At 58.7% G+C, this 16,923-nt stretch overlaps 6 protein-coding genes across 6 annotated transcripts; 1 reads left to right on the forward strand and 5 right to left on the reverse strand.

The window, feature by feature from the left end:
- Positions 1-817: 817 nt before the first annotated feature.
- SLS55_010007 (uncharacterized protein) lies at positions 818-3,012 on the reverse strand (the record flags this gene model as incomplete). The annotated part of the gene is made up of 2 exons (XM_066781399.1): positions 818-834; positions 1,323-3,012. The coding sequence occupies 2 exons, from the start codon at positions 3,010-3,012 to the stop codon at positions 818-820; spliced, it is 1,707 nt and encodes a 568-aa protein (XP_066628401.1).
- Positions 3,013-3,925: 913 nt separating this feature from the next.
- Positions 3,926-6,124, forward strand: SLS55_010008 (uncharacterized protein; the record flags this gene model as incomplete). Its single annotated transcript, XM_066781400.1, has 7 exons — positions 3,926-3,986; positions 4,039-4,130; positions 4,227-4,314; positions 4,367-5,157; positions 5,254-5,308; positions 5,368-5,642; positions 5,882-6,124. 7 exons carry the CDS (start codon positions 3,926-3,928, stop codon positions 6,122-6,124), a joined length of 1,605 nt encoding a protein of 534 aa, XP_066628402.1.
- Positions 6,125-6,726: 602 nt separating this feature from the next.
- Positions 6,727-7,325, reverse strand: SLS55_010009 (uncharacterized protein; the record flags this gene model as incomplete). The annotated part of the gene is made up of 2 exons (XM_066781401.1): positions 6,727-7,013; positions 7,070-7,325. 2 exons carry the CDS (start codon positions 7,323-7,325, stop codon positions 6,727-6,729), a joined length of 543 nt encoding a protein of 180 aa, XP_066628403.1.
- A 1,066-nt stretch (positions 7,326-8,391) lies between these two features.
- SLS55_010010 (uncharacterized protein) lies at positions 8,392-10,266 on the reverse strand (the record flags this gene model as incomplete). Its single annotated transcript, XM_066781402.1, has 1 exon — positions 8,392-10,266. One exon carries the CDS (start codon positions 10,264-10,266, stop codon positions 8,392-8,394), a length of 1,875 nt encoding a protein of 624 aa, XP_066628404.1.
- Positions 10,267-10,998: 732 nt separating this feature from the next.
- Positions 10,999-11,877, reverse strand: SLS55_010011 (uncharacterized protein; the record flags this gene model as incomplete). The annotated part of the gene is made up of 2 exons (XM_066781403.1): positions 10,999-11,779; positions 11,873-11,877. The coding sequence occupies 2 exons, from the start codon at positions 11,875-11,877 to the stop codon at positions 10,999-11,001; spliced, it is 786 nt and encodes a 261-aa protein (XP_066628405.1).
- A 1,654-nt stretch (positions 11,878-13,531) lies between these two features.
- On the reverse strand, positions 13,532-14,395 carry SLS55_010012 (uncharacterized protein; the record flags this gene model as incomplete). The annotated part of the gene is made up of 2 exons (XM_066781404.1): positions 13,532-14,157; positions 14,224-14,395. The coding sequence occupies 2 exons, from the start codon at positions 14,393-14,395 to the stop codon at positions 13,532-13,534; spliced, it is 798 nt and encodes a 265-aa protein (XP_066628406.1).
- Positions 14,396-16,923: the final 2,528 nt, after the last annotated feature.

A 16,923-nucleotide genomic window follows, 5' to 3' on the forward strand; every position in this document is an offset into this window, starting at 1 on the left:
AGACGAAATAAAAGGAAAGGTAACGACTGTCAGGAAGGCCGGCTATGTGGCCCCGTCGGGTACATTTGATCCGGCGGAGCCCCTCCCTGAGAGGAGGGCTGGGATCACGAGGCAAACCCTAGCCCACATCGAGTTCGATGAAGCTTCGGACATCAACGACTTCTTCGGGCCCAACGCCCTTCCAAAGGACGCGTTCGCAGGCTACAAAGTCATCATGATCGGCAGTCCGACAAAGTTCTTCACAATGGCTTCGGACTTCAGGAAGTGGAGCCTTGCCCAACAACAGAGACTTCGAATATACGCCCGCCTTGAAGTGGCCGCAGAAGATGAGCGGCACAAATCCGGAACCAATCGCGTATGCCCACATCATGGACGCCGGAACGGAAGCAGTGTGGCTAAGGAACGATTCCGACGAGCCGATCCGAGTGTCACGGAAGCAATTGATGGGAACGGTCGCCGACGCTACCATGGTGCGCACCTACTGTACATTATAAAAAGCGAATCCTTTTAACTTTTTCTGGTTCTGCATGGCTTTCTCTCCCAGCAGCTGAGTAGAAATAAAAAAAGGCAATGCCGATAGCGCGCTTCGCGCACCGGTAGGTTTCGAGAACTTGTAAGGCTGATATACAGATAGGGACTCCCGAATAGAAAAGAGGCAGACTACAGCCAGGTTTTGTCAAACAATACATTCTGCGCAAAAGCGAACCAAGTCGATAGTAGAATACAAGATCCGGACGTAGATGCGCGAATTCACAGCCAACATCTGCGTCCGGACCTTGTATCGATCTTCCTCTCGAGCAGTCGTGGACTGAGATGCTCAATTGAGAAACCAATCTATGGCGTAGTCAGCCACCCTGGAACAAATCAAGAAACCCTTCTCCCGGAAACACATGAGTCAACCCTCTCCAGCGCAAGATCGCGCCAATCAACCGACCCGACCAAGACGACCAAACACACCGACTTCTACAAGCGACAACCCACCCCCCTCACCTCCACCGTCCCTCCTCCCCCGACCACTCCCCCATCATACCCCACCCCATCCACCTCAACCCCCTCACACCACGCCCCCAACTCCACCACCCCCACCGTCCCCTCCGGCGTCACTACACTCGCCACCACCACCGCATCCCCCTCCCCATCCTCCCCCCTCCCAACCCTCCACTCCGCCCTCCACTTCCCGCCCCCAAACCCCGCCTTCACCTCCCCCAACCCACACCCCACCGCCGGCCCAAACCTCCACCGCCGCCACCCCACGACCTCCAACCCGCCCACCTCCGCCGTCAGCGCCCCCGTCGGCCCGCTCGCCCATCCGTGACTCAAACTCGTATACGCGGGGTCGAAATTGTACCCGGCGGCGCCTCTGTAGTACAGACTGCCATTCGCCGCCAGCCCCTCGGCGAACGTGCTCCCGGTCATCGCTTCGGCGTCGAGCAGGTACCCCCATAGCCGCCGCACGAGGGCGAGGCCGGCGCGGGCGGATGCGGGGGAAGGGAGGGAGAGGTGCGCGAGGGCTTCGATGCCCGAGGTGAAGGGGGATATGACGTCGGGTAGTTCTGGTGTTGTGGGGCCGATGGGGGAGGAGGTGGCCCAGCGCGCTGCGAGGGCGGTGCTGAGGGCGGCGGACTGTGCGGGGGTGGAGGGGAGGCCGTAGAGGAGGGCGAGCGCGTTGCCGTCTTGCGGGTGGAGGGACGTCGTCGAAGTGTTGTCGCGGTACAGCGAGGCAGACGCGTCCCATAGGTGCGCGTTGTACGCGGCTTTGAGGCGGGCGGCGGCGGCGGCCCAGGTGGCGGCGGCGTCGGCGTCGGCGTCGTTCCCGTTTGAGGAGGTGAGGTTGAGGGCGGATGCGAGCGAGGAGAGCGAGGTGAGGGCGCGGTGGTCGAGGGCGTTGAGCGCGCTGTTGTAGCCGCCCGCACCCTGCCGGCCCCAGTCGTACGGCGCGGACGTCTGGTTGTGCAGGCCGGTGGCGTCGTCCAGGCCGGCGAGGATGTAGCCCACGCCGCGCGTGATGTTGGGCCAGTGCGCGGCGACCCAGGCGGCGTCGCCCGTGTAGACGGCGTAGTTGTGGATGGCGATGAGGTTCCACGCGTGGTACGTGGCGCTCGCGTTGCCGCCGGCGAAGGAGCGCGTCGACGGCCCCGCGTAGGGGAAGCGGCCGGTGGTGCGGTTTTGGTGGTGGAACGTGGTCTCGAGCGCGTTGCGGAATGCCTCGAGCCCGGCGTCGCCAAGGGCGAGGAAGGCCGTGGTGCCAGATAGGCCGTGGTCGCCGGGCCAGACGGCGCGGTCGCGTTTGGCGCCGTCCATGAGGATGGGGCCGGCTACGCCGGTGCTGGAGTTGTACGCCCAGCCCGGCTTGACTTGTGGCAGGAAGCGGCCTGTGTCCACTGGGCCGATGTTGGTCTGCACTGTGTAGGCTCCCGCGTACCAGATCCGAGTGAGGAGCTCGTCTTCCGGTGACCAGAAGAATCCGGAGTAGTCTCGCAAGTCGGATTGTGAGGGCGAGAAGCCAATGGCGCAGGTGATGTTTGAGATTTCCACCCGAGACTTCGCCACGATGGTCAAGAAACGGAATCCTCCTCGAAATCTTTCCTGCGGCATCGTGTAGTATGTCTGCCCCGTCGGCACGGTGACATTCAATTCCCTGTCCCAATCTTGTGTCGAGACTGAGCCGGTGGCATCGTCTGATATCGCTCTGACATACATCGGTGACTCCGCAAAGGCAAGTGATAGTTGGGCACCTGCTTCGTTCTCGGTGGCTGTGTTGAAGCTCACAATTCCGCCCACCTCGATGCCATAGTCAAGGCTAACCTGAGCCCCAGGATTTAGGGAAAGTACAAATCCGGTGGGATCCGAAGTAACTATCGCATCGCCTGAGATTGCGTGGATGGATGCTGGACTGGCTGTCCGGTTGCTCGGGCTGTAGATATATTGTTTCCATGGCCCCTCTTCGGATTGGCTCAATGGAGAGGCTCCAACATACAAAGATAAGCATGCAAGCAACTTTGGGATTCTCATGCTTGCAAATTGGAAAATTGTGTGACTCGGTAGAAACTAAAACAAGAATTTGACATAAATATACGGTCCAGGGTCTCTTGGCTAACTCGCTTGTTTCGGGAGTATTTGACGCGAAGATGTAGTGACGTATGAGGATGCGGGGAAATACGAATGAAACGCGGAGACTTTTTCGATTCAAAGTCCACGGGATGGGATATCTAGAAGCATCCAGTGTGAGCTATAAGTGGTTTTTACTTTCGACCTTAGCAAGGCGATACTGGTAGAGTGCTGCGAAGCCGTTGCAGGTAAGTTGATAATCTCATCTGTATTGAGATAGTGCTTCACCACTGATTGAAGCAATATTGTGTACATACCACAATAATTCGCATTGGATTTAGCAATAAACGTGTGTTAAGAAAGGTGTAGCTGTTAGACAAGCGCACATTTATACAGGTTTGCTGTTAATGTGTCCAAGCGAGGCTCGGAGAAGCAAGGTGAATTCCTAATCATCTATTCTGTCTGAAGCGACGTTCAGCAACAGTTACCCGACGACCTTGCTCTCTCTCGGTGCGCCAAGTCCTATTGGTTCAGCGCGGGGTTGATCACCAATGATAAGGAAGCGGGGTCGGAGGTGTCCCGCCCAATCACATGTTCCACGCCTTACGCCTGGACCTTCCATCTCGGTCTCACGGTCGACGAGGCTTTCGAGCGGCGTAGGTAGATGGACCATTCAACTCGGTAGGTGACCTGTCTTCCGGGCCTGTATAATCTGCAACCAGCATGCTCGCTCCCACTTTTGGGAGAAGCCGACTCGATCCTGCTCTTCGATCCCTTTCTCCTCTTTATGAAGCGACGGCATATATAACCATGGATTCACCATTCCCGAGTCAGTAAACGGTGTCAGCATTTACACCATCCAGTCGAGATTACAGTCATGACGTCAACTGAGAGTACTGGACGAGAGGATGTCCCCGGCACCGAGTATCTGGTCGATGGTAAGTGCGCCCAACATTTCCATAGTGCAAGACCTGAACTGATTGTTCGTAGTTGGCCATAACCTGGATGTTTCTCATGCGGGAAAAGGCAGATCTGACGTTGTGCTTATCCCACAGCCAACAGTCTGTGGTGGAGATACCTTGGTAGGTTCATTGTATCTCTTGTCGGTGTTCATGTATTACTTCGTAACGAGAAGTGGGATCTGAGTCGAGTGTCTGGCTGCTGACTTACCTTCAAAGACATGGTCGCAATGGAAGAAGTACTACCAGCTGTTCCTCCTCGCACTTTATGCCTGTGCATTCTCGTATGGAGAAAACACTCTCGGCGGTCTGTAAACCCTCCCGACTCCATCATCACAACCCAAACTGACCCCATCCAGCCGCCTGGACGACCGTGAGCGAAGACACCGGCGTATCCCTCACCAACATGAACGGCGGTAGCGCACTCAACTACCTCCTCCTCGGCTTCGTCAACATACTCTGGATCCCCACCGCCATGAAGATCGGGCGGCGGCCAGTGCTGCTCCTGACAACGCTCATCTGCACCGGCGCGGCCATCTGGTCGGCGAACTTCACGGGCACGGCGCAGTGGATGCTGACCAACGTGCTCAACGGCTTCGGCACCAGTGCCTACCAGGCGGTCATCCAGCTGTGCGTCTTCGACATGTTCTACGTACACGAGCGTGGCCGCGGTCTGTCGTACTACCTCTTCGGCCAGCAGCTGGGCTCCATCCTCGGCCTCATCACCGGTGGAATAATTGCCGACGGGCCGGGCTGGCGCTGGAGCCAGTGGATCGTTGCTATCATCGATGCCGCCGTGCTGGTGTTGCTCGCGCTGTCGTTCGAGGAGACGATGTTTCCGCGATTCTTGTTCTCAGTACAACACAGCGCTGGTAGCAGGAACCCCGACAGTCCGGTGAAAGTCGTCGGCACAGGCGGAGACAGTCAGCACGAGGCCGACGACCCAGACCGCAAGGGCACGAAAGCCATCGCCGAGCCGCAGCCTGCAAACGGAGTCGACGCCGAGGTGGGCGACGCGTTGCCGGACATCCCGAAGAGGACTGCCCTGCAGAAGCTCAAGCCCTGGACGTACTACCCGCAGGATACGACGACATGGTGGCAGTACTTCCAGCGCCCCTTCTTCCTGTTCGGCTTCCCCAACGTCGTCATCGTGAGCTTTCTCCCCCCCTTCCACCCCACCATCTCCCAACAACAACGACAACAACAGACAGCCCGAATCCCATCACTGACACCCCCAACCCCGCAGTCCGGCATCATCTTCGCCTTCGGTTGCACCGCCGGCATCGTCTCCTTCAACACCAGTCCGTCTCCCCCTCCCCCCTCCCTCCCTTCCCCCCTCCTAACCCCCCTCTCCCCCCAGTCTCCGAAATCCTCACCGCACCCCCCTACAACTGGACCACGACCTCCACCGGCCTCATCTTCCTCGCGGCCCTCGTCGGCGCCTTCATCGGGTGGGCGACGGGCGGGCCGTTCAGCGACGCGCTGGTGCTGGCGCTGGCGCGGCGCAACGGCGGCGTCAAGGAGCCCGAGATGCGGCTGTGGACGCTGTGGGGCGCGGCGGGCGTCTACGCCGCCGTCGGCTACCTGGCGTACGGGTGGGGCGCGGCGCGCGGCGCGCACTGGGCGGCGCTGGCGGTGGGCGTGGCCGCGATGATTGCGCATCAGGTCGCCGCGTGCGCGGTCGCGACGGCGTATGCGATGGATTGTTTTCCTGCGGTGAGTGAGTGGGCGGGCTGTGCGGTGGTGGTGGTGGTGGTGGTGGTGGTGGTGGTTTCTTTTTCTCTCCCTGTCCCGTCTTTTTATCTCTCGAGAGTCTCCTCTTTCTTGCTTCGCGCTCTTTGGAGGGGAGAACGGCTGGCTGATGCTGTTGGCAGATCTCGGGCGAGCTGGTTGTTGTGCTGGCGATTTGCTCGTCGTGCATCAACTTCGCCATCTCGTACAGCGTGCAGCCGTTCATCAATGCGGCCGGGTATGGGTGGACGTTTACGTTTTTTGGCATCTGCGTGCTGGCAAGCATGCTGGCTGCCGTGCCGATGTATGTTTACGGGAAGAGTTGGAGGCGGAGGTGTGCGGTGAAGTATCGGGACTTTTTGAGGGAGAGGGGCGAAGTGGAGTAACGGTTTGTGTGGGATGGATCACTTTTGGGAACTGGTAAGTATAGTTGGGCCACAGAGAATAGTTCAGATGGAAATTTTGAATTTGCCATCCATCTATGGTTTGCCGGTTTCAAATTCCACCCTCCCGTTAGTACGACGTGCTTGAGATCTCGCTTCTTTCTGCCTTGCGTAATGAACCGGTCGAGTCCACCATTACCATATCCATCCAACTCCAATCATTAAACCTGTCTCAGTTGGAGCCACCTCTCGGACCATTTGTGTTCCTGGGATGGAACTATTGTCCTTGCTATACAAGAAACACCATATAGCTGAGCTGGGAAACATGGTTATTAGATAGAACTAAGATTATCACATTCAGCCGGTGCTGGCGCCACGGCGGGTGACAAAAGAAAATGCCCGCCCGCATCTGCCTTACAATGGAAATATTTACGTAGGCAGTTGAATGGGGTTCATATGGTATAAGTGTCGTACTAAGATTACACATTCTTCTATAACGTTGTACAGGGTTCCTGCCTGCCAGGACAAATGTAATCGATCAGGTCTTCAAATCATATTCTTCAATCCCATCACCGTCCACATGACGGAGGAAGTCAACTCCCCATTTAGGTCATCTGGCAGACCTGGGGCCTGTCGACCTCCTGGGTGGCGATCTCGAACGGGATGCACTGCTGCTTGCCCGTCTCCTTGGCGGCCTCGGCGTACACGCTGTACGTGCCCTTGTCCTCGTCCCGCTCGCAAGCCAGCCAGGTCGACTTCTTGTACAGCAGGTGCTGAACGTCGCCCGTGGAGCTCTGCGAGAAGCCGACAATGGAGTCGTCGGCCGTGAGCTTGTACGGGTAGTTCTTGTACGAGAGGATGCCGCCTGCGGCGCCCGAGATGTCGATGTAGACTGATGTTGCGATTAGTGCGGAGAAGGTTTGGAGAGCTGGGGAGTTGGGAGCTTACCCATCTGGTCGGCGACCATGCCGTTTCCGTAAGTCGTGATGGTGCCGTTGTTGTTCGTGAAGGTGGGGGCGGTGTTGGTGCCGCAGGTAGTGTTGGTCTGCTTCGCGCCGAGCAGGAAGTGGCCGTCGGTGCCGCGGACGAACTCGCCGTCGAAGGAGGCGCCCTTGGAGAGAGCCAGCAGGCGGAAGGGAGAGGCGGCGGCAGTGGCAGAGCCGGCCGCGGCGAGGACGGAGGTGACGACAGCGGAGGTCTTCATGTTGATGGGTTGGTGCAAACGAATGTAAAGGTCGGTTGTTCTGGACTAGAGAGTGACTGTGGTGCAGATAAGGCTGAGTGTGGCTTGAGAGGATTCTTATACTGGGCCGGATGAGGCGTCGGCACATGTACAAAGCCGCGCAAAGAGGGAAGATGATCGACGGATGTGCAATCATTTGCCGGCAAGCTGTGTCATTGTGGCCAGTGCGCGCCCCTTCATACATGCGCTTTAATCAAAACACTTATCGATAAAGAAGTGTCTTTGAACATCCCGAGCCAAAGGAGTCGGAGCTGTAGGGCTTTTCGGCAGTGGTAATGTCGGGGAGATGAGCGAAGGAAGAAGCCGTTGTGCGGTGAGCGTGGCCGGTGAGCCGTTGGGAAACAGTGCGTTGCGGGTGGCCACCGGGGGCTCCGATCGCAGCGGGTGCTTCGGCGACCAGCTACCAGATTGCTATCCGTGAGCGGGGATGAAACGCCTGGGAATCTTATCACAGCTGCACTTTGCATACTGACCAAGGAGGAGACAGTGTCGCCCACGGCACTCAAGGATAACGGGCCTTGGTACGTCCGAGGCTGCTTTGGAAATTGCTTCTTCTAACCATTCAAATTTATTTGCATGGATGAGATTGCACCGTGGGCAGAGTCTGGATCTCGGTGGTGGCAAGTTTGATGATTGCTACACACAGCGGCCACCCGACGGAGGGGAAGTGACACAACCGTGCAAGGGGGCGGCAAATTCCGGCCATTTTGGTATGTAGCCCCTTGAGCCTTTCAACCAGTTCACCAGGAATACACTGCTTCAAACAAAATCAAGAAGATCTAGCCAAGCTTTGTCGTGGTCGATGCTTCCCGACGAGATTTGCGACTGCGATCTGGAGAAAGCTTAGCGAAGCGAGAGGAGCAGCACGATCTTCGACTACCTCAGAGTTGAGTTGTGATCAGCTGGCTGCCGAGAGGAAGTCAATCACTCGCACTTCGAGACACAGTGTTTCAACGGACAACATATGCCGCTACAATCTGAAATTCCTCAGTGACATGCTAGTTTGTATTAGAACCAGCTCCTGACTTCAAGGCAGCTCTCCACTCTTCTGCCAATACGTCACATAGTTGAATCCCTGCGCATCAAAGTACGGCCTCAACTGCACCGTCTTGTCCCCGGCCGTAGCCTCAAACGCCAACGCATCATCACTCGTCCGCTTCACCGACGACAAATCCAGGGTCGGGTTGCCCGCCGGCTTCTCCGCGCCATAATCGCCCACCAAGATGACCGGCCCGTACGCCAGCGCCACGACCGACTCGTCGTCGTTGGCCGGCACGGTCCTGAAGGCCATGGGCAGCACCACCGTCACCTCGTCGCCATCCGCCCACTCGCGCTCGACAACGGCGTACGACCCGGGCTCGACCGCGACGCCGTCCGGCGCCGCGCCGTTGACGTACACGGCCGCGCCCTCGGTCCACGCGGGGATGCGCAGATGCATCGCCCACGCACCGTCGCTGCTGCCGGCCACCTTGATCGTCGAGTTCTCCACGACCGGATACGTCGTTGCCTGCTCGACGCCGAGGCCGCGCGCGGCCCACGTCAGGGTCGACGGCGCGTACAGGTTGACGTAGAGGGCTTGGTCGTCGGCGGCGCGGAAGTAGATCGAGTCCATCAGCTTCGTGTTGGTCTCGACGCCGGTGCCCTGGCAGCACCAGAAGCTGTCGTAGTCGGTGCTCCACGTGCCGCCGCCCCAGGCGGGGCCCACGCCGCGCGCGCCGCCCGCGTCGAGCGAGTTGAAGTACGTCACGTGGCCGTGCGCGCTGGACGGGTCCTGCTGGCCGACGAGCTGGTTGGTGAGGGTGGTCTCGTAGTAGTCGAAGTAGGCGCTGTCGGCCGGGTCCGTCGCCCACAGCTCGCGCGTCAGCTTGAGCATGTTGTACGAGTTGCACGACTCGGCCGTGTCGTTGGTGAGGTAGGCGGCGATGGCGCCGGGCGCGTGGAAGTGCTCGGCCTGGCTGTTGCCGCCGATGGCGTACGTGTGCGCGGCCACGGTGATGGCCCACGCGTTGCGCGCGATGTCGCGGTACGTCGTGTTGCCCGTCGCCTTGTACTCGCGCGCGGCCCCGATCCACTTGGGCACCTGCGTGTTGGCGTGCAGCCCGTCCAGCTGGTCCTGGTTGGCGGCGAGCGGCGTGAGCACGGCGTCGTGCTCGAAGCGCTTGGCCACGGCCAGCCAGTTGTCGTCGCCCGTCTGGTAGTAGAGGTCGGCCAGAACCTCGCTCATGCCGCCGAACTCGGTTTCCATGATGGTCTGCATGTGGGCGTAGGTCAGGTTCGAGGTGCGCGCGTCCACCCAGCCGCCCAGTGCCAGCAGCACGTCCTTGGATGTCGTGTCGCCGATGCTGCGCCAGACGTCCAGCAGGCCTGCCATGAGCTTGTGCACCACGTAGTAGGGCACGTTTCCGTTGGTCATGGTTCCGGCCTCGAGGTCGTCGAAATCCGACTCGGGAAAGCCGGAAAGATAGCCTGCGTGGAAGCCGGCGGCGTCGTTGTTGTTCTGGCACTTCTGGAGCTCTTCTGCGAAATTGACGGCGCGGTCGCGGCACTCAGTGTCGCCGGTGGTGGAGAAGCACTGAGCCCATGCTGTCAGGAAGTGGCCCTGGGCGTGAGAGCGGAAGGGAAAGTCAGGCGCATCCCAGCCGCCATTGGTCGTGGCCCCGTTGGTGGATAGGCCATGTGTTGCGCGGTAGTTGTAGAGGAGGCGGTCGAGATCGACAAACTTGAGGTAGGTCCGGGTCCGCTCCAGGTTCTCTTGCCACCTTCCAGTGTTGAGTGATACTTGGCTGATGTCGAATGGGTATGCCGAAACACCAAGCTCGGCTTGGACTGGGGGTGCAGCCTGAGCTGCGGCCTGAGCGGCAAGCAAGGCCAGCGCCGAGGCAATCGTGAAATGGGACGGCATAGCGGTGCAGTTAATGAACGACAAGTGCATGGATGACTGAAGAAGAAAAGGCTTTTAAATACCAAAGCTCTCGTATAGACACTTTCGCAGCACCGCTTTTTCGGCCGGTGGGAGAGCACGCCGGTCCGATCGACGCGTGATTCCGGTGGGCTGGGTTGCTTCTCCGCCTCCGACTAACTCACAAGACCAAGGCCGGTGGTGAGTTCCCCCGGGATTCCGATTTCCCCATGTCAGTCTTCCTCCGGAGAGACGCTTTACCTTCCCAACCCGGTTAGCGCCGCTTCTCCAGTCAATATAAACCGTGCGGGGAAACTCTTGGCAGCCTGCCCGTTGCCGGCCATTACCTCAGCAATGAGCCGCATCTAATTAATTTAGAGGACTTGTCCAAGTGGCCCGCCGGTGGTCCAAAAGAGCTGCCGTGGAATACACGAAACGCCCTCAGCGTTGCCGCCTTGACGACTTGTACACAAGAATGGTGTCACTTACATCCCCAAGGCCCGAGAGCTTCGCAAATGAAAGGTTCCATCTGGCTGACCAAAAAAGTAGTCAGGGTCCTCCGAAAACAACAACCGCAGTCTCGACATCATTCAAGTCCTGCGCTGACGGTATATTGGCCAGAAATTCAATTTCGAATCCCACAAGGACTTTGCCATCCAGCAGCAAAGAGGCCCATGAGGTACTCCTCCTGCTCCCTCAAAGAAACCTGCCCCATCGCCACCCCCCCAAAACCGCCTACAGCTTCCCCGCCGCCTGCAGCCCGCCCTCCCTCTCCTTCCCCAGCGCGGCCACCACCTCCTCCGCGCCCCGCAACCCCGACCTCACCGCACCCTCCATATACCCCCTCCACGCCTCCGCCGTCTCGCTGCCCACAAAATGCACGCGCCCAAACGGCTCCGCCGCCGCCCTCCCCACCGCCGTCAGCACGCCCGGGCCCAAGACGGGCACCGACCCGCCGCCGCCGGCATACTCCCCCGTCCACAAGCCCTCGACATACGCCAGCGGCTCGGGCACCCTCTCCCTCCCACCACCCTCCCCCAACACGGCGCCGAACCCGTTCCGCAGCTGCTCCACGACCGCGCGCCTCCGCCCCTCGCGGTCCGCGATCGCGCCCCACCGCGCCCCCGGCGCGCCGACGACGGACCCCGTGATGCTCCAGTGCCCGAGCGCCGGCACGTTCGTGTTGCGCGAGTAGATGATCGGGCCGAGCACGCTCTCGAAGATGCCGTTGAGGGGGCCTGCCGGGGTGCCTTCGTTGTCGCGCCACCACGGCCGGTCGTAGACCAGGGTCGCCTTGGCGAAGAAGGCGCCGGTCGACGCGGCGGCGTCCGCGAGGCGCTGCTTGGCGGGCGGCAGCCCCGGCGCGGGGGTGCCGCGGAAGGCGATGGTGTTGTGGAGGGTGGAGGGGATGGCGAGGATGGCGCGGCGGGCGTGGAAGGCGCGGCCGTCGGACGCGGTCACGGTGACGGACGACGACGACTGCTCGATGGAGGCGACGGGCGTGGAGAGGTGGATGCTGCCTGGAGCCAGCTCGTCGGCGAGCCCGAAGGCGATGCGCTGCGTGCCTTCGCGCACGCGCAGGTGCTGGCCGCCCCCCGCCCGCGCGGACATCATGTTTTGCAGCCCGCTGCCCGCCGCGCAGTGCGCGAGGAACCAGAGCGCGGAGACGGCGGAGCTCTCGGCGCCGACGAGGTAGCGCGCCGAGGCGTTGAGGAGGAGGGATACGAGCGGCGTCGAGGTGTGCTGGGCGCAGAATTGCGCGAGGGTGATGCGGTCGAGGGAGGCGGCGTCCGGGTGGGTGTGCGGCGCGGCCGGGTCGATGGTGGAGACGAGGGCGCCGAGGGTTGCGTAGAAGGAGGACATGGCTTTGAGCTCGTCGGGGGTGAGCTGTTGGGGTTAGTTTGTGTCTGGGGAGGAGGGGGGGTTGGGCTGCTTGCCTTCTTGTTGCCTTCGGTGCCCGTGATGATGGAGCCGTCTTCCATTTCCCGCAGCAACTCGCCCTCGGAGTCCTGGGTTTCGGTGGTGAGGCCGTAGCGCTGTACCAGGCCCCAGATGGCGGACTGGGTCGTATCGTTCAACCATGCTGCGCCGACGTCGACCGCGACCTTGCTGTTGCCCGAGTCTGAGTCCTGGTCGACCGAGAGTAGCATTCCGCCGACGCGATCTTCGGCTTCCAGCACGATGCACGAGTATCCAGCTCGTTGAACCTCACGTGCTGCCGTCAGGCCGCTGAGGCCTGCCCCGACGATAATCACATCCACTGTCTCTGCCGCCATTGTAGATCATGGAATACTCTGTGGTCCGCCAGCGGAGAGAGAGAGAGGCGTGTATCCTTTTGTAGGCGAATTGCCTGACAGTGATTAGTGAATGGGTCCGAGCAGTTCCGGTCTCGGGAACGGATGCTGCGGGGGCCGAGGCAAGGTGGAGAAGCTTGAGCGGGGCTCCTACATAAACGTTGTATATCTCATCCGCTGTCAGACGCAGGAGTGCCTTATCTCCCCACATTTTAGGAAAGAGTGTCTCGTCTGTCAGAAATCTATGACGCGCCGTGCTGACGGTGGTACGTACAGTCCCTTGTAGGCGGATAACGGCAGCCAACCACAGCAGCTTGGGAGCTTATTCAATGTTTGCCTTGCAGGAAGTAAATATCTTAATGGTATCTTTTATCCGGGGCTGCAGTGTTAGGACGCAGTGTTATGTGAATGCTGTCATTTCCACTGCTCGTTTGACTAAACACGGCTGTGAACCCAGACACGGGTTTGCAACTGTACTTCTTTTATTACTTCGACTTTTCTTTTCAACGATCTCTTAGAAACTCTAGGGAGTTAACAAACCACCGCTCTAGCCTAGCTTTAAACGGTAAGCGCAAATTTTGCGACTGTACAACTGCCATTCAGAACGGTGTGGCTTAAGTTATCTCTATTGCGGTAAGATTGTACACTTGCGCTGGTTTCTAATTGAAGCATATTGACTCGAGTAGATCGATGCCCGGTAATTCTTCCTTCTAAAATTTGCTGGACATTGACATGGACGTGTCTGCGCTAATTTAGTACTCGACACATCATCGATATTCCTCGTTATCAAGCCCTTACGTCTCCTAAGTACTGGTGCCAAACAATCGTAAGGGATCTCCAAGTCTTCCCTCCCTAACCACTCTATCGTCTAGTCTAGTCTTCAGATATATTACACACAAAGGGAAACACACCCCGTACCATCAACCAACCTCTCCACCACCACCACCACCACCACCACCACAGCCCCGCCCCCGTCAAACCTTCTCCTTCCACAAAGCCCACGCGAACGTAATACCCAACTTGATCCCGGCCACCACCCACAGCGCATACTCGACCCCCTTCGTCGCCTTCGAGATCCAGCCGCCGGCAATCGCGCCGACCAACGTCAGCACAAACGCGGCCGCGCGGCGATTCCGCTTGACGTTCCCGGCCAACGGCGCGAGCAGCAGCGCGTCGCTCATCAAGTCGCACAGCAAGCTCGTCACCACGACCGTCGGCACCTCGCCCAAGCCCAACGCGCGACTGCCGACAATCTGCCCGGCGGACTGGAAGCTCAGCAGCGCGATGGGCGCGAGTTGGTTCCAGCGCACGATGACGCTTCCTGCCTGTTGCGGGACGGCGCCGTCGACGGCGCCGCCTTGCACGATGGCGGCGGCGACGACGACGAGGAGCGTCTGCAGCAGGAAGGAGGTGGCGAGGGCGACGCGCCGCTTGGGCCCGAGCACGAGGCTGAGGCGGCTGAAGAAGAGCGAGCCCAGCACGAAGCAGCCGATGGAGCAGAGCGAGCGCGCCCAGCCGTACGGCTTGGTGTTTTGGTGCGAGGCGCCGAGGGCTACGAAGATGGTGTTGCCGGTTTGCATGGAGACGAAGGTGCTGTAGGCTGCGTGCGAGGGAGGTTGGGTGTTAGTGTTTGATGCGGTGCTTCTTTGGAAAAAAGATGGCTGACCGTTGTATAGGGTGCTGTCGGTCAGGCCGGAGCAGAGACAGCAGGCCAGGAGCGGAATGTCCACGTGATTGGTGCTCAGCTCGGCGTTGAGTCGTCGGGTAATGGAGTTGCTGGGGCGCTGCTTGGCGGGCAGGTCGGGCGCGTCGCGCTCGAACTTGTTCTCAATGTCCATGGCGGATGTTGCTGACTTGGCGAGGGTGATTGGTAGATGGGAGTAGAGAAGAATGCAGGGACTGAGGGATAATGGAGGCTTTGAGAGTCATCGAGAGGTGAGATTTTGACGCGGCCCGTGCGTCATGGGCGCGGCAATTCGGCAACCAGACAATGGCGCAATCAAGCCGCGACACCATCCGAACCTTTTTCACCATCACGGCCTGCCTCACTCCTTTTTGCGAGGCTGTCGTTATATATGCGCAACTCGAGCCCTACTTACGAACACTCACGTCTTCCGCCAGGGACAATGCTACCCTTGACTCCCTCGAGGCTGGTCGACCATTCTTTTACCCGTCTTTGTCATCCAGCCTGTCAGCATTCGCGCTCTTCGCTCAGCGCCGGTATCGCCATGGCCTAACCTTTTCCAGCTGGTCTTCCTGGACTTGCACACCGCTGAAGTTTCCCATACACCGCTGAAGCTTCCATACACCAAGCCGCGACGGCCAGCAGCGAATCTGTGAATTTGGTCGGCCCACATCGATCCCCCATGCCGGGAGTGGAGTGCAGCAGCAACTCAATCATATTACCGCTCATCTATCAAGCCTTGTATTTCTGCTTCTGTGCAGTCCTTTATCGAAAATCAGAGAGCCGTCCGGCTCGAGGCTACCGATCTCGACGAGATGACGTTGTCGCTGCCAATCAGATCTTCGCTTGAGAGCTTATATTACTAGCATCATGCATATCGGCCTAGCGAACGGAACTGAGCTTGGCGGCTCCTGAAAGATCTCGGGACGCTTGCTTTGCTTTTCTTGCTCGCTTCCCCGCCCTGTTTTTGCCGCCGCAAGTCTGGGATCCGATTAGCCTTCGACGGACAATTATTCTGCGCAAATTCCACGGCAGATCCCTTCGAGCATAGCACTGGCGCCTCTTCCAGGGGAACACGACATCTGTTTCGATTTGATCGATCAGTCGGCACTCGTGACGATATCTCGGACAAGCACCTGTAGCCTCGTTGGTCGCTATGCTCTGCCGCCAATCCCAATACTCCATGGCACTGAACACAAAGCACACTCAAAAGCTTCCTTTGCCACCCAATGTCTTGCTGAATATTCCGAAATGTTGTCTCGATACGTGGCTACCCGGCTAAAGAGCGAGGCGCAGATAAGCATGTATGCCATGTCCCGGGACGGCTATCTCTACTGCGAGTGACAATCGTCACGATCCCCTCAGTCCCGCTCGAGTCGGACAGGAGGTAGCTCCGGTCCTGGTGCGGGAAGGTTGTTCCTTCGCGGAACGGGTGCCTTCGACACGACTTCGTCGCTTACGGTACAAATAGGACTTCGATGCGCGCCCGGTACGTAGCTCAGATCCGCAAATCACATCCCGCACCGGCCAGACTCCGTGTCGATCGAACCTTAATCGTCGGAGCGCCCGTTCCGCTTCTCGCATTCCAAGGGCTCGCCTCAGCCACGCGCGCTGCATAAGAACATTCTTTGCCTCCGCTTGCAGGGCCTTCCCTGTACCGGCATTCTGCAGCTTCTTGCTGCTTTCCCATACCGCTTGGATCGGCAGTCAAATCCGCTGTCTTCCCGTGATGCAGTACCTAGACCCTTTACCGTCTTGGCTGCTCACCTCAAGCGCCGCATCCGCAAAGCCTGTCCCACTTATGAACCCCTCCCCACCTCCGTTACACTGTGCGACCAAATCCAAATCTCGACATCATTCCAGCAATCTACAGAATCGCCAAGGCGTGAGCCGCCCACGAGATGGCCGAGGATGCGATGAGGGACGTACAGGTGCCTTTGGGTGGGAAGCTGGGATGCATGTTCGTGTCTCTCATCGGCCTGGCACTCATCTCAATATGCACTCTAAGGCGAGTACAAGGCATCAAATTGACACGAGACTTGCCACCATCCTTCTACCTGGTCATCGCCGTATGTCGAGTCTTCCAAGTCCAAGCTTCTAAAGCTAAAGCTCAAGCAGTTCTACAGCAGCTCTTTCCTGTTCGTCTTCATAGCCGCAGTATACAGAGATGCCGGCATAAACTCCTCTGATACCCTCTGTAGTGGTGCCATACTGATATGTAAGGCTCCCGGGGAAAGCTCAAGACGATGGCTGATCTGTGTCCAGGCCTCATTTTGTACATGCTTTCCAAGCTCTGCATCTACCTCTTCCTTGTGGAAAGGGCCTACATTGTTCGGGGCTCGAATAAGCCTCGGATGAAGAACCCCTTATACTTGGTCAACACTTTCGGCATGCTCCTACCATTCATCGCCATCTTCATTCTCAACATTTACTAGTATGTCTCCCCCGTATACCGTGTCAGAATAACTCACTCACCTGCCTGGTAGCAAATCCTCGTACATCGACAAAGATGGGGTATGCATGATCGGCATAGACAAGCTCGCTCTCATCCCTTTGATATCATTTGACGTTACCGTAAACGTAAGTCCTATTAAGAATTCTACGCTGTGAAAACGCCACTAACTTTCCCCAGGCGTATCTCACCGCACTCTTCCTTATTCCAATCCATCGTCGCTACTCCTC

This window comes from Diplodia seriata, assembly GCF_021436955.1.
Source record: "Diplodia seriata strain FDS-637 chromosome Unknown scaffold_11, whole genome shotgun sequence".
In the NCBI taxonomy this organism is placed as follows: Eukaryota; Fungi; Ascomycota; class Dothideomycetes; order Botryosphaeriales; family Botryosphaeriaceae; genus Diplodia; species Diplodia seriata.